The following is a 13758-nucleotide window of genomic DNA, read 5'->3' as shown; positions in this document are numbered from 1 at the left end:
AATTAACACTATAAAAGTGTTCGATGTATTTGATTTACATTTGTTTTTAGTAATTCTGACCATCATTTGTTATCTATCTTTCTTGTTTTGTATTCCATTTTATTTTGAGCATAATACGCTTTTCCAACGTTCAAAATGAGGCTAACCTACGTAATATTTTAAAATTTGTATATAAGTATAATAGGCATTTTTGCATTTCAATTAATTGAAAAAAATGCTTATAAACTATGAAGATATATTTCTTGCATGGCTGATCAACCTCACCCAAGTTCAACAAAACAACCTATCACTCTTCTTAGTAGAACTCGTGGTATTACTGGGTACCGAGTTATGCAGCGGGAACCTGGTTGATTACATCATAATCCTATTTGACTGTAGATATTTGGATAATTTAATATTGCAAAAACCAACTGAAAGTTGCTGTAATTCCTGGGGTGCAGGAAGCGTAAACAAAACATCATTTATATCATAGAAAAAATAACCTAGCTTCCATTTTTATTTCTTTTCCTGTACAATTTGATCTTAAAAAGATCAAGTCTGTCATTTGGAAATGAGATATGCTAGAACTCACATTGTTGGAAAGTGCTTAGTTAATTATGGTGACTACAACAACCAGTACCACTTTTGGAACATCATATATGAAATTGTTTCGTTTTTTCTTTTTAGGAAAAATCTAAATGATATGTCAATTTTTTATGTACAATCGCACTCACTCTAATCTTCGCACTGTCCTCATCTTCATTGAATACAACGAAACCTTAGCGAACGATGTCAAAGAATAATAATCCAACTGTCAATGTAATGGACTATACTCCGTATAAAAATGTCATTTCTTTAAGAAACATACTGGAAAATTTTAATTTATGGGAATAAAATCTTCATAAAAGTTGTCCATTTCTATTTTATATTTTCTTACCAAAATTAATTAGATTATCTAATTGTCAATGTAAAGGGAATTTAAGAACGAACAAACAAGACAAGGTGCAATTTCATTTGTCCCATATGAATCATAGCATACTACCAGAAAAAATGAAATTTCATTGCTTACCGAATTGATGAGTTTGATATCTTGACTGAGTTCAAATCTTTGATAATTTCTGGTGATCACCCATAGCTTTGTTAGTTTTTCTGTTTGCTGGGTGGAAACACAAACAAATTGAGATTCTCGTCAATATTGTCTAAGCTATTTTTAGTATAAAAAAATCTCAATCACAATAATCTTTTTTTGTCTTTTGAATCACAACACCATAATAAACAGAAAAAAATCTCAAACACGGTATCATGATCAACGAAAGTAATAATTAAATTGAGCAATAAAACCAACCCGTAATAAAAACCACCTGAAAGTATAAAAAGACGTAATTTAGAAAGGTCATGAACATATTTCTAACAAAAGAAGATCTGATTACCTTGAAGCAGACAAAAATTGAAAGAAAATATGGATTGTTTTGAGTTGCCCCGATACGATTGCAGTATAAAACAACAACTTGAACAACTCTCGTTACCTATTGAGAACTAATATTTACAAAACAGTAAAAAGGAAAAGAAAAAGTCACTTAAACTGATTTTTAAGAAGAAAAGTAGCTCAATGGATTGAATTATTTTGGATCCTGGAAAAAGAAACAACAACCACCGATCAGAAGAAGAAATTATGCAAGCATATGCGGAACAAATCTTAAAGAAAAAGAGATCGAACATTTGTTCAAGCGTTTTTACACTTGAGAGAATATTATTATTTTTTGAATTAATTTCTTTATACATGAGAGAATATTATTATTTTTGGAATTAGTTTCTTAAATCTCCCAAAAAATTCTAAAGATTTTTCATTCTCTAATCTTTTTGCTTATATTATTGGAATTAATTTTATATTTACCAATAACATTTTCTAAGAAGATAAAAAATATTTATCTATCGATTGTTTTAGGAAAATATATACAATATTATTATTTTTGGTAAATTGTAGAACATGAAATTAATACTTGACGAATATGAAATTAATACTTAGCCGTTGAAGTCAATTTAGGATTCTCAATCCAAATATGCCAAACTAATATAAACATATACCTAACTTATTAAACCTGATATTTTCCAAATATACTAAATGTTGCCTACATCCTTTAGTCTAGCCCTGTAATGTGTTTTCTTTCCCCAAATGTTTCCTCTACTTTAAGCACTTCATAAATCAAAACTAATCTTAAGAAAATTAGTAATACATAAAAATTTGAAAACATAATTTAGAATTACAAAAAAGATCCTTGTTCTTGAGACTCTTATGGACAAAAGGTAATCTAGTGAACTTATCTGCCAATGTTAATATGTTTCCCCGCACTTCTCTCCCCATCCCGATAAAAGAAATTAAAAAAAAATGAATACTCGGAGTAAACCCTAATTGAATCTTCAAAATCTAAAGTTACAAATTAACCCAAAACAACACAAAAACATAACTGAAAATTGAAAGCAAAGAGAATAGAGAGAAATTAAACTCACACCCGGTTGGGAATTTTGTTTTGCGCACCTGTTAACAAATCAGTAAAACAAACATAAAACAAAAAATCGAAAGCAAAAAGAATATTGAGAAGTTAAACTTACAGCTGGTTGAGAATTTTATTTTTCGCACCTGTTAACAAATCAATTAAACCGTGAGTCAAAATCACAAATCATAAGAAAGAAAACAACTACTGCAACACTATATATTGCAACAAACCATAATCGGATATAAATTAAAAACTTTCAACTTGTTCTTCATGGAGAAGAGTATCTATAATTTTATAGAGAGGCTCCGAAAAATGAAGTAGGCTCTTGATCGAATGCTTTTAGATAGAAGTATCAATGACAAACCCATAAATAAAACGTTTTTACTTTGGATATAATATAAATCTATGTCTAAAAATATATAAAATTTCTATACATTTGATCTGTATTTACATAATTTTAGCAAGTTAAAGCCATAAAAATCATGACGTTATTTATGGTAATATTTGTTTACCAATGATATTTTGAAACGAAACTCATAGTATATTTTTGAGTAAATATTTATCTTTTAGATTTTTGAATAATAATGCATAGATTTCTTGCCTTAAAAATCATCCAAAAATATAGACGTCCGAAATTAATATATCTGTTTTCTGTATTTTCTAGATAATTTATAAAAATACGTGAAATTATAGAAGATTCAAAAAAATATTAATTTATCCATAAATACGTTGAATTGATTTTATTTTGTTTTATTCATAAATGTAAGAATTAATATAATATTTTTTTTATTTTCTGTATTTGCTATAATAACTATATGAAATTATAAAAGATTCAAAAAATATAAATTACATTATTTTATTTCATAAATATGTTGAATTAATTTTTTTTATTTTAATCATAAATGTCCGAAATTAATATAGTTTTTTTTCTTCTGGATTTTCACAATAAATACACGAAATTAATATAACAATTTTTCTAAATAATGAGGACCGTCCGTCGCGTGTGTCAAACAATCCACCCAATCTACACCTCACATTGTCAGATCAACGCACCATATCTAACGAAATTTCATCCGACGAATACGAATGGTTTCTCAATTAGCCAATGAGAGCGCGAGGTTACGCTTACCAACCAATAGGAGAGAGGGTAAGCTCCACCAGTGCTACTTTTATTTTGGAGTGAGGGATGATATTGAGTTTTTAGGTTGTTGATGATCAATAAAAGGATTTTGATTTTGCTTTGTTCTTAAGATGTCTTAGATCTTGTTTATTTTACTACTTGGGTGTACTACTGGATTTCCAGTAGTTATATTTTGGCGTCCAGAAACAGGGAACTTGGGTTGAGGATTCATCCTCATCTAAGAGTTTGAAGGAAAACTTGAAGTTGCTTTTAGTTTGTTGTTATTTGAAATTTCCAGCGAGTTATTCTTTATGAAAACGTGATTTCTTAAACTAAAATGATTTATTCATAATTGAAATTTGAAGGGTAGTATAATATTTGAGAACTGCTTTGAAAAGTCTGGGAATAAAGTTTGTTTAGAAGTTTTGGTTAGGAATAGTTGTTCTTCATTAATCAAAGATCGTTGACGAATTGGCAAGTGGAAGCTGATTCGAGGATATCGAACTAAGGTTGGTTGATGGCAAGAATACCAGATCGAGCAAGGCACGTGATAGCGACTAGAAGGAGAAAACGTTTGGAAGCAAAGAGAGGGGGAAGAATGGAAATAGGAAAGACGTCAATTGCGCGAGGAAGGCACGGGGTGAACCAACGGCAGAATGGTGATACCGATGAAAATAACTTCATAGAAGGGTCTTCCTATACCTCGGATACTGAAACTATCGCAGAGGAAGAACCGAATCGCGAAGAGGTGGAGGAGAACGTTGATGAAGAAAACATGACGTTGGAGCATCTGAGAGAGATGCTTCGTCAAGAAAGAGAACGAGAAAGAGATTTAGTGGAGCAACGCACCAGGATAGCGAGACAAAATGCCACACCGATGCTACAATTGCCAACTCAACAAGGTGAGAGCAATTGATGATTCGAGAGGATAAGATACAGAATCAGGAGCAAGAACAGTATCGTTGGGAAGAAGGAATTCGTGTCAAAAGGACTATGCCTATGAAAACGATAAAAAAGTGAAGAAAGGAGAAATGAGGAAAGAGGAGAACGAAGAAGGAGGCGACGAGAGAAAGCAGTGAAGAAAGGAACTTGAGAAGATCATTAGAAGAAACAAGATGGGAGGACCAAAGGCGTAGGTACGAAGAAGAAAGAAGACGAGAAGAAGAAAGACACAGAGGGAAGAACAGAAGGCGCGAGGAAGAAAGAAGGCGTGGAGAGGAAAGAAGACATTAAGAAATAAGGGGAAACGTTCATGAAGGAAATGGAGGGAACCTGAACCAGGAAGTCCTGAATGAATTGCGGGACATGAGGTCACTGATAAACAACTCCCGAAGAGGAGGCAGAGTGCATCTAGTGGAAGCGATAGAGGAGGCCGAAAAATCTCCATTCACTAACGAAATATCGTGTGCGGAAATTAATGAGAAATGTGTATTACCAACTTTCGCGAGCATATTCAGCGGATCAGAAAGTGCTGTGCAGCATTTAAAGCAATATACCCTATCACTGATGCAATGGGGACGAAATGATGCAGTACTGTGTGAGTACTTCCCGGCGAGCTTGACTGGGGAGGTGTTGGCTTGGTTCGATGGGTTTCCTGAAAGATCGATTTTGTCATTTAAAGACTTGCAGAGGATATTCCTGACGACGTATATAAGCAATAATATGCTGATGCCAGGGATTGTGAGCTTATTCAACTTAAGACGAAGGCCAGGAGAAAGTTTTCGAGGACTAGTGACGAAATGGAGAACAGTATGTAGCGAACTCGCTGGAAGGGTCGATGAGAAGAACTTTATTCTAGCCTTTGTGAATGCATTAATCCCGACTGACCTTTTGTACACTCAAATATTCATAATTCGAAATTCGTTAACCATAAATAAGTAGAGGGAGTACCAGGAAGAATATATAGTACTGGAGGAAAAGCAAAGGAAGGTTAGCGAAGTCATGCCGATCCCATCGAAGGAAGGAGCTTCTCGTCTCTTACCAAGTACGAGAAAGGGGAACCTTCAAACGTGCTTCCCGCAAAACTGGTAGCAGTGACAAGTGGATATCAAGAATGGATGATCAAAATCCTAGATACGAAGAAACTATGATTCCCGAAATAATAATACGGGGTATCATCAAAGAAACAACCAAGGACCGATATTTGGGGAGCGAAGACCTAATGCACCAACCTTTGAAGATGTGAAACTTCCCAGACTCAATACAACCGTGGAGAAAGTGTGGGAGGCGATAGTATTAACAGAAGAGATCCCTCCACCACCGAACCTAGAAAGGGAGTCGCCCCCAGGAAACATGAGTCACGAATTCTACAGATATCATCGCTTCCACGGACATCATACGAACGACTGTAGAAACATCCGAAGAATCATACTCCGCTTGATGGACCATGGAAAGCTTGCACATTTTTTGGAAAACCAGGCGCCTCCACCACCACCACCTCGTGACAACAATCAGAATCAAGCGCAGGTGTACTGAATTTAAATAGACCGAGGAACGCAGAGGTTGAATTGCAACTCGATAATACATTCAGCGAAGAATATCCAAGATTTTCATGATAACGTACTCAAAATATTGCATAAGAGAGACTTTGAAGGGAACGAGATATTCAGTGTTGTGAAGAAGGAACCCTTAAAGGAACGACAAAAGAGGGTGATTTCATTTTCATCTCAAGACGCACCTGAAGGAGGGACCTCGTATACGGATCCGTTAGTTGTAACTTTAACCTTTGGAAAACAATCAAGATGGGAAGATGATTCTATCGAAGGAAGGAAAATTTGGGCAATAGACAGGATCTTAGTGGATACAGGAAGCTCCGTTGATATACTCTTTTATCATGTGTTTAAAACAATGGGATATAAGGATTCCGACCTTGTACCTTCGGTGTATAACATATATGGGTTTAACAGAGTCGCATCGAAACTAAAGGGAGAATTAATCGTAAAAATCTTCGCCGGCGAATTGGAAACGAAAGTTACAATCTGTGTGATAGATGTGGACTCACCTTATAATGCACTTATAAGCAGGTCATGGATACATGGGATTAAAGGAGTCGCATTGAATTTTCATCAAGCCATACGACTCCCAATGACAAGAGGGATAGGTGAGATCAAGGGAGATCAAAGGGACGCGCGAAGCTGTATTGAAAAGGATGTTCATAACTACAAAGAAAAACTAAGAAGAAAAATAAAGCAGAAGAAGAGAGTGTTAGAAGCCAAGAGGGAAGAACGAATGATGATATTCATGATCGGGACGAACGAAAAAAATATTATGTCACTAAAAGACCCTGAAAGGAGGAATAAAGCTCTAATCATCACGAGGGAGAACGCGAGACAATCCCAGAGAAGGAAAGTTGGGCCGAGATAAAACAAAGTGGACAGGTGAAGAAGAGCAAAATAACATAAGAGGAGGAAATAATGACAATTGAAGAAGTAATACCTATAACCAAGGAGAGGAGAACACCACGTGGGGAGAAAAAGGAAAACCCTAGTAAGAATAAGAAGATATCGATACAAGAAACAGGAGGTAACATTGAAATTAAGGAGGCGAAAAATCCAGGAGATAAGAAGAAAGATACTTTCAAAGAAGAGAGAGATTGAACGGTTGAGGGAAGAACTTTATCAAGAAAGACGGAGAAAGAAGGGCTTGGTAAGGGAGAGAATAAAGCTAGAAAGACAAAATAAAAACTCATAATCAAGAATAATCATCTCAAAAGAAGAAAAAAAAACGAACATCACGCGAAGATAAGAGAAACTGTCTCGGATAAAAGACCAGCACCTGAGGGGTATCATGAACAACAACAGGGAAACGAGAAGACGAGAGGAGCAAGGTGAAAGGCAGGACTTGCGAGAAGAAAGTAAGAGAGAATTCATGTAAAAGGAATATCGAACTCAACAATCAATGACAACTAACAAAAGGAGAACCATGAGCAATGTAACAGCAAAAGTAGGGGCAGAACCATGGGGGGCGGAAAGAAATGATGAATAAATGAGCAAGAAGTGAACCCTGCAAAGCAGAAATCACAACATTGTTCTTCTTAAAATAAGGGGACAACGAAAGCCTGCGAAGTACAGTGACGAGATGGAACGTGATTTGTGACGAACTCAAAGGAAGGCTGTCAGAAGCAGATCTATTACGATCATTCATTTATACTTTATCTACCAGGAACCCGATATTTATGAAATTATTCGAGATCAGGAATGAGGTGCGAATAAAGAAGCTAAAGAATATCAGTCTGACTATATTCAAAAGGAGGAAGAAAACCGTTGATCAAGAGAGGGATTACTGAAGTAAGGGAATAAGGATCAGAGTTTAATTCAGCAAGGTCATCTGTAAGCAATGTATTGAGTTAGCAAAATAATAATAATAATATTTCTGAGTTTGATAAGCAAATTCGTCTGAAATCATAAATCATCGTGTTTCTCACAAAGAAAATCTGCACGAAGTAAGATTTAAAACAGGCAAGTAAGATCTCGGATTAGGAGGATGATAAGACCCACGAAGTAAAACAGTTTCAGAGAAACTTAAAACCTTCGCCTAGGAAGGCTGGGAATCCACGACATGCACCCTAATTTGCACGAAAATGCAAGAGGAAACAATAAGTCCTAACGCACGTCGTGAACAACTCCCAGAGACATAAGCTAAGGGTAATGATAATACCTATCCGCTGAGGGTTCCTTTTATGATGGCCTTCGGTAAGGGGTGCAGAAATATGACCAGGTCACCGACGTATTCGGTTGAGATGCGGGTGCCTGAGATGTCTAGAGTGTTACCATCCATGACCGTATGGCAAGTCCTGGATACGATGTACTTCCGGTCCCAAAGAAACCCCACCTAGGGTGTGACTTCGTAACCATTAGCCATATCGGCGAAAGGGATAAGAAGTCACGAAAACAACTGACTGTCGTAATAAACGGATGGGAGGAGACCAACATGCATGTTAAGGTTAACCTCCTTGAAGGGGTAATCATGGGGAACATAAAGGTACGACACCCTCCAGAGTAGGGAGTTGCGTGACCAAAAAAGACGGAAATAACACGGGGCTAATTTTTCATGGGAATAATTAGGCCTGTGTTATTGTCGCGAAATAAGACCTCAAAATGATTGTTGAGGCGAGGTTAATGGATCGTTATTCGCAAAGAATAACGAGCGCCTGAGACTTCGTCGAATTAATACCCTTAATGATAGGGTGGGGCGCAATAAGACCTTAATTAGGAAGCGCAATAAGACCTCGTATTGCCATATACAAGCAGAAGACAGGGGAACAGTAAGTCCTACTCAACAGGCCGGTAAGACCAAAATCTAACACAAGTAGAAGACAATGAACCGTACCCGTGACAATTCATAGCCCAAAATTATGAGCAAGAGCAACACAAGAGGCAAAATAGAGGCAAATGTGAAATAACATCAAAAACAAAACCAGATTCTAACGCAAAATCACCAAATAAAGACAAAATGGAGAAGGAAATGAAAGCAGAATAAGGTCAAGATCGGACATATTCTACGAGGTAAACCAGCCCGAGTCAAGATAAGGGGTAACGTACGAAATGTAATATATTAACACAAAATTGAAATACGAGACAAAGGAAATAGATATGCTACGGGAAATTTCATAAGAATAAGAAGCAAGTATATACTTTTATATTTTATATTCTTATGAGCTTCACCAGCAAATGTTAAATCTCTCAAAGGAAAATACGGAGGAGAGTGCTTAGGTGAAAATTCTCAAGAAGGAACCGAGTGATAATTCGCAAAATAGTCATACTAATAACGAAAGAACTAAGTCAATAAAATACTTGGCAGAAATATAGCGAAGAAGCACAAAAGCTGCGGAATTTCACAAAAGAACAATAGGCAAGTATATACTTCAAACAGTTTGTGTTCTTTTGTGCACTTCCTTTGCAAGTATATACTTGGCAGGGAGGAGATTAAAAATAAGTATAATATTTTACCTACGAAAAACTGGCAAGCATACATCAAATTTTAATTATGTCCAAGACATGCGAGATATATTAAAACACAGGAAAGAGAAGATCCAAAATATTCTGCCCCCAAGCTTGGGAGCGCCCGATTTAAGTAAAATCGTCAAGAGAAGAAAAATAATACAGAGAAACAAAGGGGATCAAGATTGTTGCTGAAGGGTAACACCTTCAGTGACCTCTATTTCAGCTTTGCCAGGTCATTCGCCGGGTCCTGCGCTAGTAGCAGCAACATATGCCTCGACATTAGCTACTTGAGATTGAACAAGAGGATTGGAGGGTTGTCCAACGAAGCTTGTAGGAGCCGAATCTCCTTTAGAAGCATCACCTTCTATCTTTTCTTCATCGCCACCACCATCAGAACCATCGTCCCCATCATCAGACGTAGCTTTCTTATCGTCCTGTTGATCATCATCAGTGAAAACCTCAAGGTCCAGAGCTGCACGAGGAATACCATGGCCATCGCAAAACTCGTCAAAAAGCTTAACCAGATAGTCTTGGGTATTTTTGCGAGGCATCTTCGCAACTTTAGAAGCATCCTTCTCCATCTTGTCCAGATCCAAGTTCAAACCCATGATGTCCTCCTTGACCTAAGAAACTTCATTACAAAGACCATCTCTTTCGCGAGATACATGAAGGACCTGATTCTTATAACGTTCCTCAGATTCTACAAATACAAAACAAAAAAAAATCAGAAACCCGAGAAGATCAGTACTACCAAAATTATTCACAGTGCCTTGAACTACCTTCCATTTGAAAGATAGTAGAATTCAAAGTTTGTTGAATATCAGAGTACAAATGGTCGAGCCTGGAAACTTCAAGGTTTGCATCGTAGAGTTGGATATAGGGATCAGAATACGAACTATCCAAATCTTTACCCAAACCAGATTCCGAAATATCTTTGTCAGGACGAATAACCAAAGACCCCTTATTCTTACGAGGTTCGAAGCATTCAACATGAGCATGGGATTTGGTGGACCTTTGATGTTTAGAACCCTCTGAATAGGCGAGAAGAAATTCTATTTTACTCTTTAAACACCGGATCTCTTCTTTTAGGCCGACTACTTCGTTGCGAGCCTTGTGAAGATCACCCTCAGATTTATCTTTTCTCTTGATCACTCGCTCCTTATCTCTTCCAGACGTTTATTCAAGCTTAAAGATATAGAATGGATGTTCCTTGAAGTTGTAAGGGCATTATTAAACCGTTGGATTTCAATCTTAAGATTCTCATTTTCGATGTGAAGATGATGGTTCAACTCCTCATTACTCGCACAATCGATAGACAAGCGATCTATTTGAGAAAAAAGAGTCTCGACCTTCTCATTCAGAATTTCGTTCTCGATCACGTAACTATCATTCTGATTTGAAAGGTTTAGATTCTCAACACGAACATCTTCGAGCAAGACAGATGCTTCGGAAGCATCCATTTGACGTTTCATGCATCGAGCTTGACGAAAGATGAAATAAGAAAATAACTGAAATAGAAGCTAAGGCAAGAAATAAATCTACGAGGAAAAGAGCTTACTTCGCAACTCTTAATTCTTCTTGTCTTGCTTGCTAGAATACTCCCTCTCTTCGTTGAGTTCCTGAGTCAGCTTCTTGATACGAGCACGAGTTGCATCCAAACTCTCCCGAGATAGTCTAGTCTCTACGAGATTAGCCATATGACCGTTGACTGATGTGTTTTCAAAGTTGTTGTAGTAATAAGATTCGTTCAAGACTTGTGAAAGCAGATTTTAGACTTAATTTTAAATAAAAATATAGAAAACTTAAATAAAAGTGATATGAAAAATATGGAGAAGACTGGGGCTATGGATTCCACTAATTTCCAATATCAAAGTGATTTTATATTCTCTATAATTATGCAAATCCTTCATTCAAATTGATTCTAAATATTGCAAAAGTTGATTTTTTTAGAAATAACAATTGTAAATCGAAAGTATGGGACATCAACACCCTAGGCTAGCATGGTCCATCAATTAAAATAACAATTGTTTAACAAAAACCTTTTTTTCTATTTATTTATCAAGGCAAATAATCATATAATAATTGCATAAATTAAATAAAATAGAGATTACCACATTTTATTGGCGAAATCGCTTCCTCCGTCGCCCCAGAGGATGGGCTTAGCTCATCATTGTATAAACTTGCTTAAAATATTGATTCATGCACAAAATTTGTTTACAAAGATGAAATGGAGAGAAAAAAATGAAAAATCGGGTGTTTGCAACGTTTATAATTGTTGCAAAACACTGTTACAAAGAACGATAGAAAAGAACTGTTGTTGTTGTATCTCTGCGACCCTCGTGTGTCTGTCGTTGTCACTGTTGATAAACGACTGCCTCTGGTGGTCTTTTGTTCTTCGTGTTTTTCCTAGCAGCAGCAGAAAAGTTTTCTCTGCAACACGGTCAATCTCCTCTGTTGTTACTCTAAACTCTCCCAAACTCTCCAGAACTCTTCAGTGATACCCTAATAGGCTATTTATACTCAACAAGGACAAGAATATTCGCTCATTACTCCGAAAAATCCTTTCAATACTCGGCAGTAAAAAAATATTCTCGGGAATACTTTCTTCCCTTTTTCTTCTCCTGCATGCGTTAAATCTCTGCAAACACGTTCCAACACGTCTCTGCATGACTCAGAACATGGTGTAGTCTCACGAAACTCTCCAAATACCGTGAATATCTCCATCCAGGTCGTGTTCGCATGTATCTTCGCTGCTTCACTTCAACACGGGTTCTAGCCAAATTTTATCGAACCGATGACCCATACCAATCCTGTTAGGCTCAGTCAAGTCTTCCCATGAAATTCCAGCTATTGAGTCTGTCTAAATCATCACCAAAAACTCGAACCAGAAATGTGCTCTTGCTGCCATTGTTTCCCGCCAAAAACAAAGTTTTGAAACGATGAAGATGGGTAGCCCTTATCCAACGTCTTGGGTGCCAAATAACCAGTGGGTGCTATAGACAAATGGGCTACACATAGCCGTGGGTGCTCCTTAGCAAAATTGGGGGTCCGTATAGCAAATGTCCTACAGGGGTACTACGAGCAACTTTTCGAGCCGAATTTTCCAACAATATTTATTTCCAAAAAATACCTACAAACACACAAAACACCATAATAAGTACGAAATCGAGTACTAACAATACGGAACATTGAGGACAAATTAGACACAAAAATGCGTCTATCATTGACTTCCTGCGGATTATAAATGTTAGAGTTCCAAAAGGATTTTATAAGGAAACACAAAAGATAGATTAAAAGGAATCTACGGGGAACTCACTAAGCCCATCAAAGCAACATGTTGTTGGAGAGATAAATTCAACGAAGCATTCGCTAGAAAGGATATATCTTCACAAAGGAAATTTTCCGAGCTAAAGGAAGCCAAGGATTCAAGAGCAGCTAATCTGGTAACAGGATTATGTGTCCTGCAAAAACTTCATGTCTGGATCGTAAATTGGGTTATTCACCTCGGAAGCATCAATCTTCTTCTTTCCCCTCACAACCTCTTCTCGCGAAGTTTTCTCGGGAGTTTCCTCAAGATTGATCGTAAGAGGAACCACGGGCTTGGGAGGAACAACACTCTGGTGAGATATAGAGGAATGATGTTTAAGAGGAGGAGGTTGATTTGGAGCAGCAACATGACCTTTCACCGAGGTCAAATTAGCAAGATTTAAGACCCTGCGTTGTCGCTTCATGGTTGCAGTGGCAGAAGGAGTCTTGGAAATATCACTCTGCAAGGCATTAGAATTAGCAAAGAACGAGGTAAAGGAATATGGAAATTAATAGCCGAAATACCTGACATAGACAGGCGAAGACACAAGGGGATCACGCTTCCTTCGCCCCCTGGTAGACTCAGGAACAACAAGCTGAGCAGTAGGGCCTCCATCCTGCTAAATTTTTTGATTAGATGAAGATCCACGAATATCGTGAAATAAAATGATTAGAATACCTGATCTGACAAAGGGGATTCAACAACGTCTTTTCTTTTGCGATCCTTAAAGAAAACCAGCAGCAGGCATTTCATACTGACAAAGAGTGAAGAGGAGATATAAGGACAAACAAGGTGGTAACGCCAAACAGAGATTTAAGAAAAGCTAAAAGATACATTATCTGGTTTGTTAGGCCATTGAAACCTCCATGGATCGTAGCCCGGGAGATGACTATGCTTGGGTAGAGGACCGGTGCG

At 37.0% G+C, this 13758-nt stretch overlaps 1 protein-coding gene across 1 annotated transcript; it reads right to left on the bottom strand.

Annotated features, from left to right (window-relative positions):
• Positions 1-9566: 9566 nt before the first annotated feature.
• On the bottom strand, positions 9567-10793 carry LOC113277990. The gene is made up of 2 exons (XM_026526944.1): positions 10316-10793; positions 9567-10236 (listed from the first exon to the last, which is right to left on the bottom strand). Exon 2 carries the CDS (start codon positions 10142-10144, stop codon positions 9770-9772), a length of 375 nt encoding a protein of 124 aa, XP_026382729.1. The 5' UTR covers positions 10145-10236; positions 10316-10793; the 3' UTR covers positions 9567-9769.
• Positions 10794-13758: the final 2965 nt, after the last annotated feature.

This window comes from Papaver somniferum, chromosome 5, assembly GCF_003573695.1.
Source record: "Papaver somniferum cultivar HN1 chromosome 5, ASM357369v1, whole genome shotgun sequence".
NCBI lineage: Eukaryota > Viridiplantae > Streptophyta > Magnoliopsida > Ranunculales > Papaveraceae > Papaver > Papaver somniferum.
The sequence above is the reverse complement of the archived record's forward strand: the minus strand, read 5'-3'. Positions and strand labels throughout refer to the sequence as shown.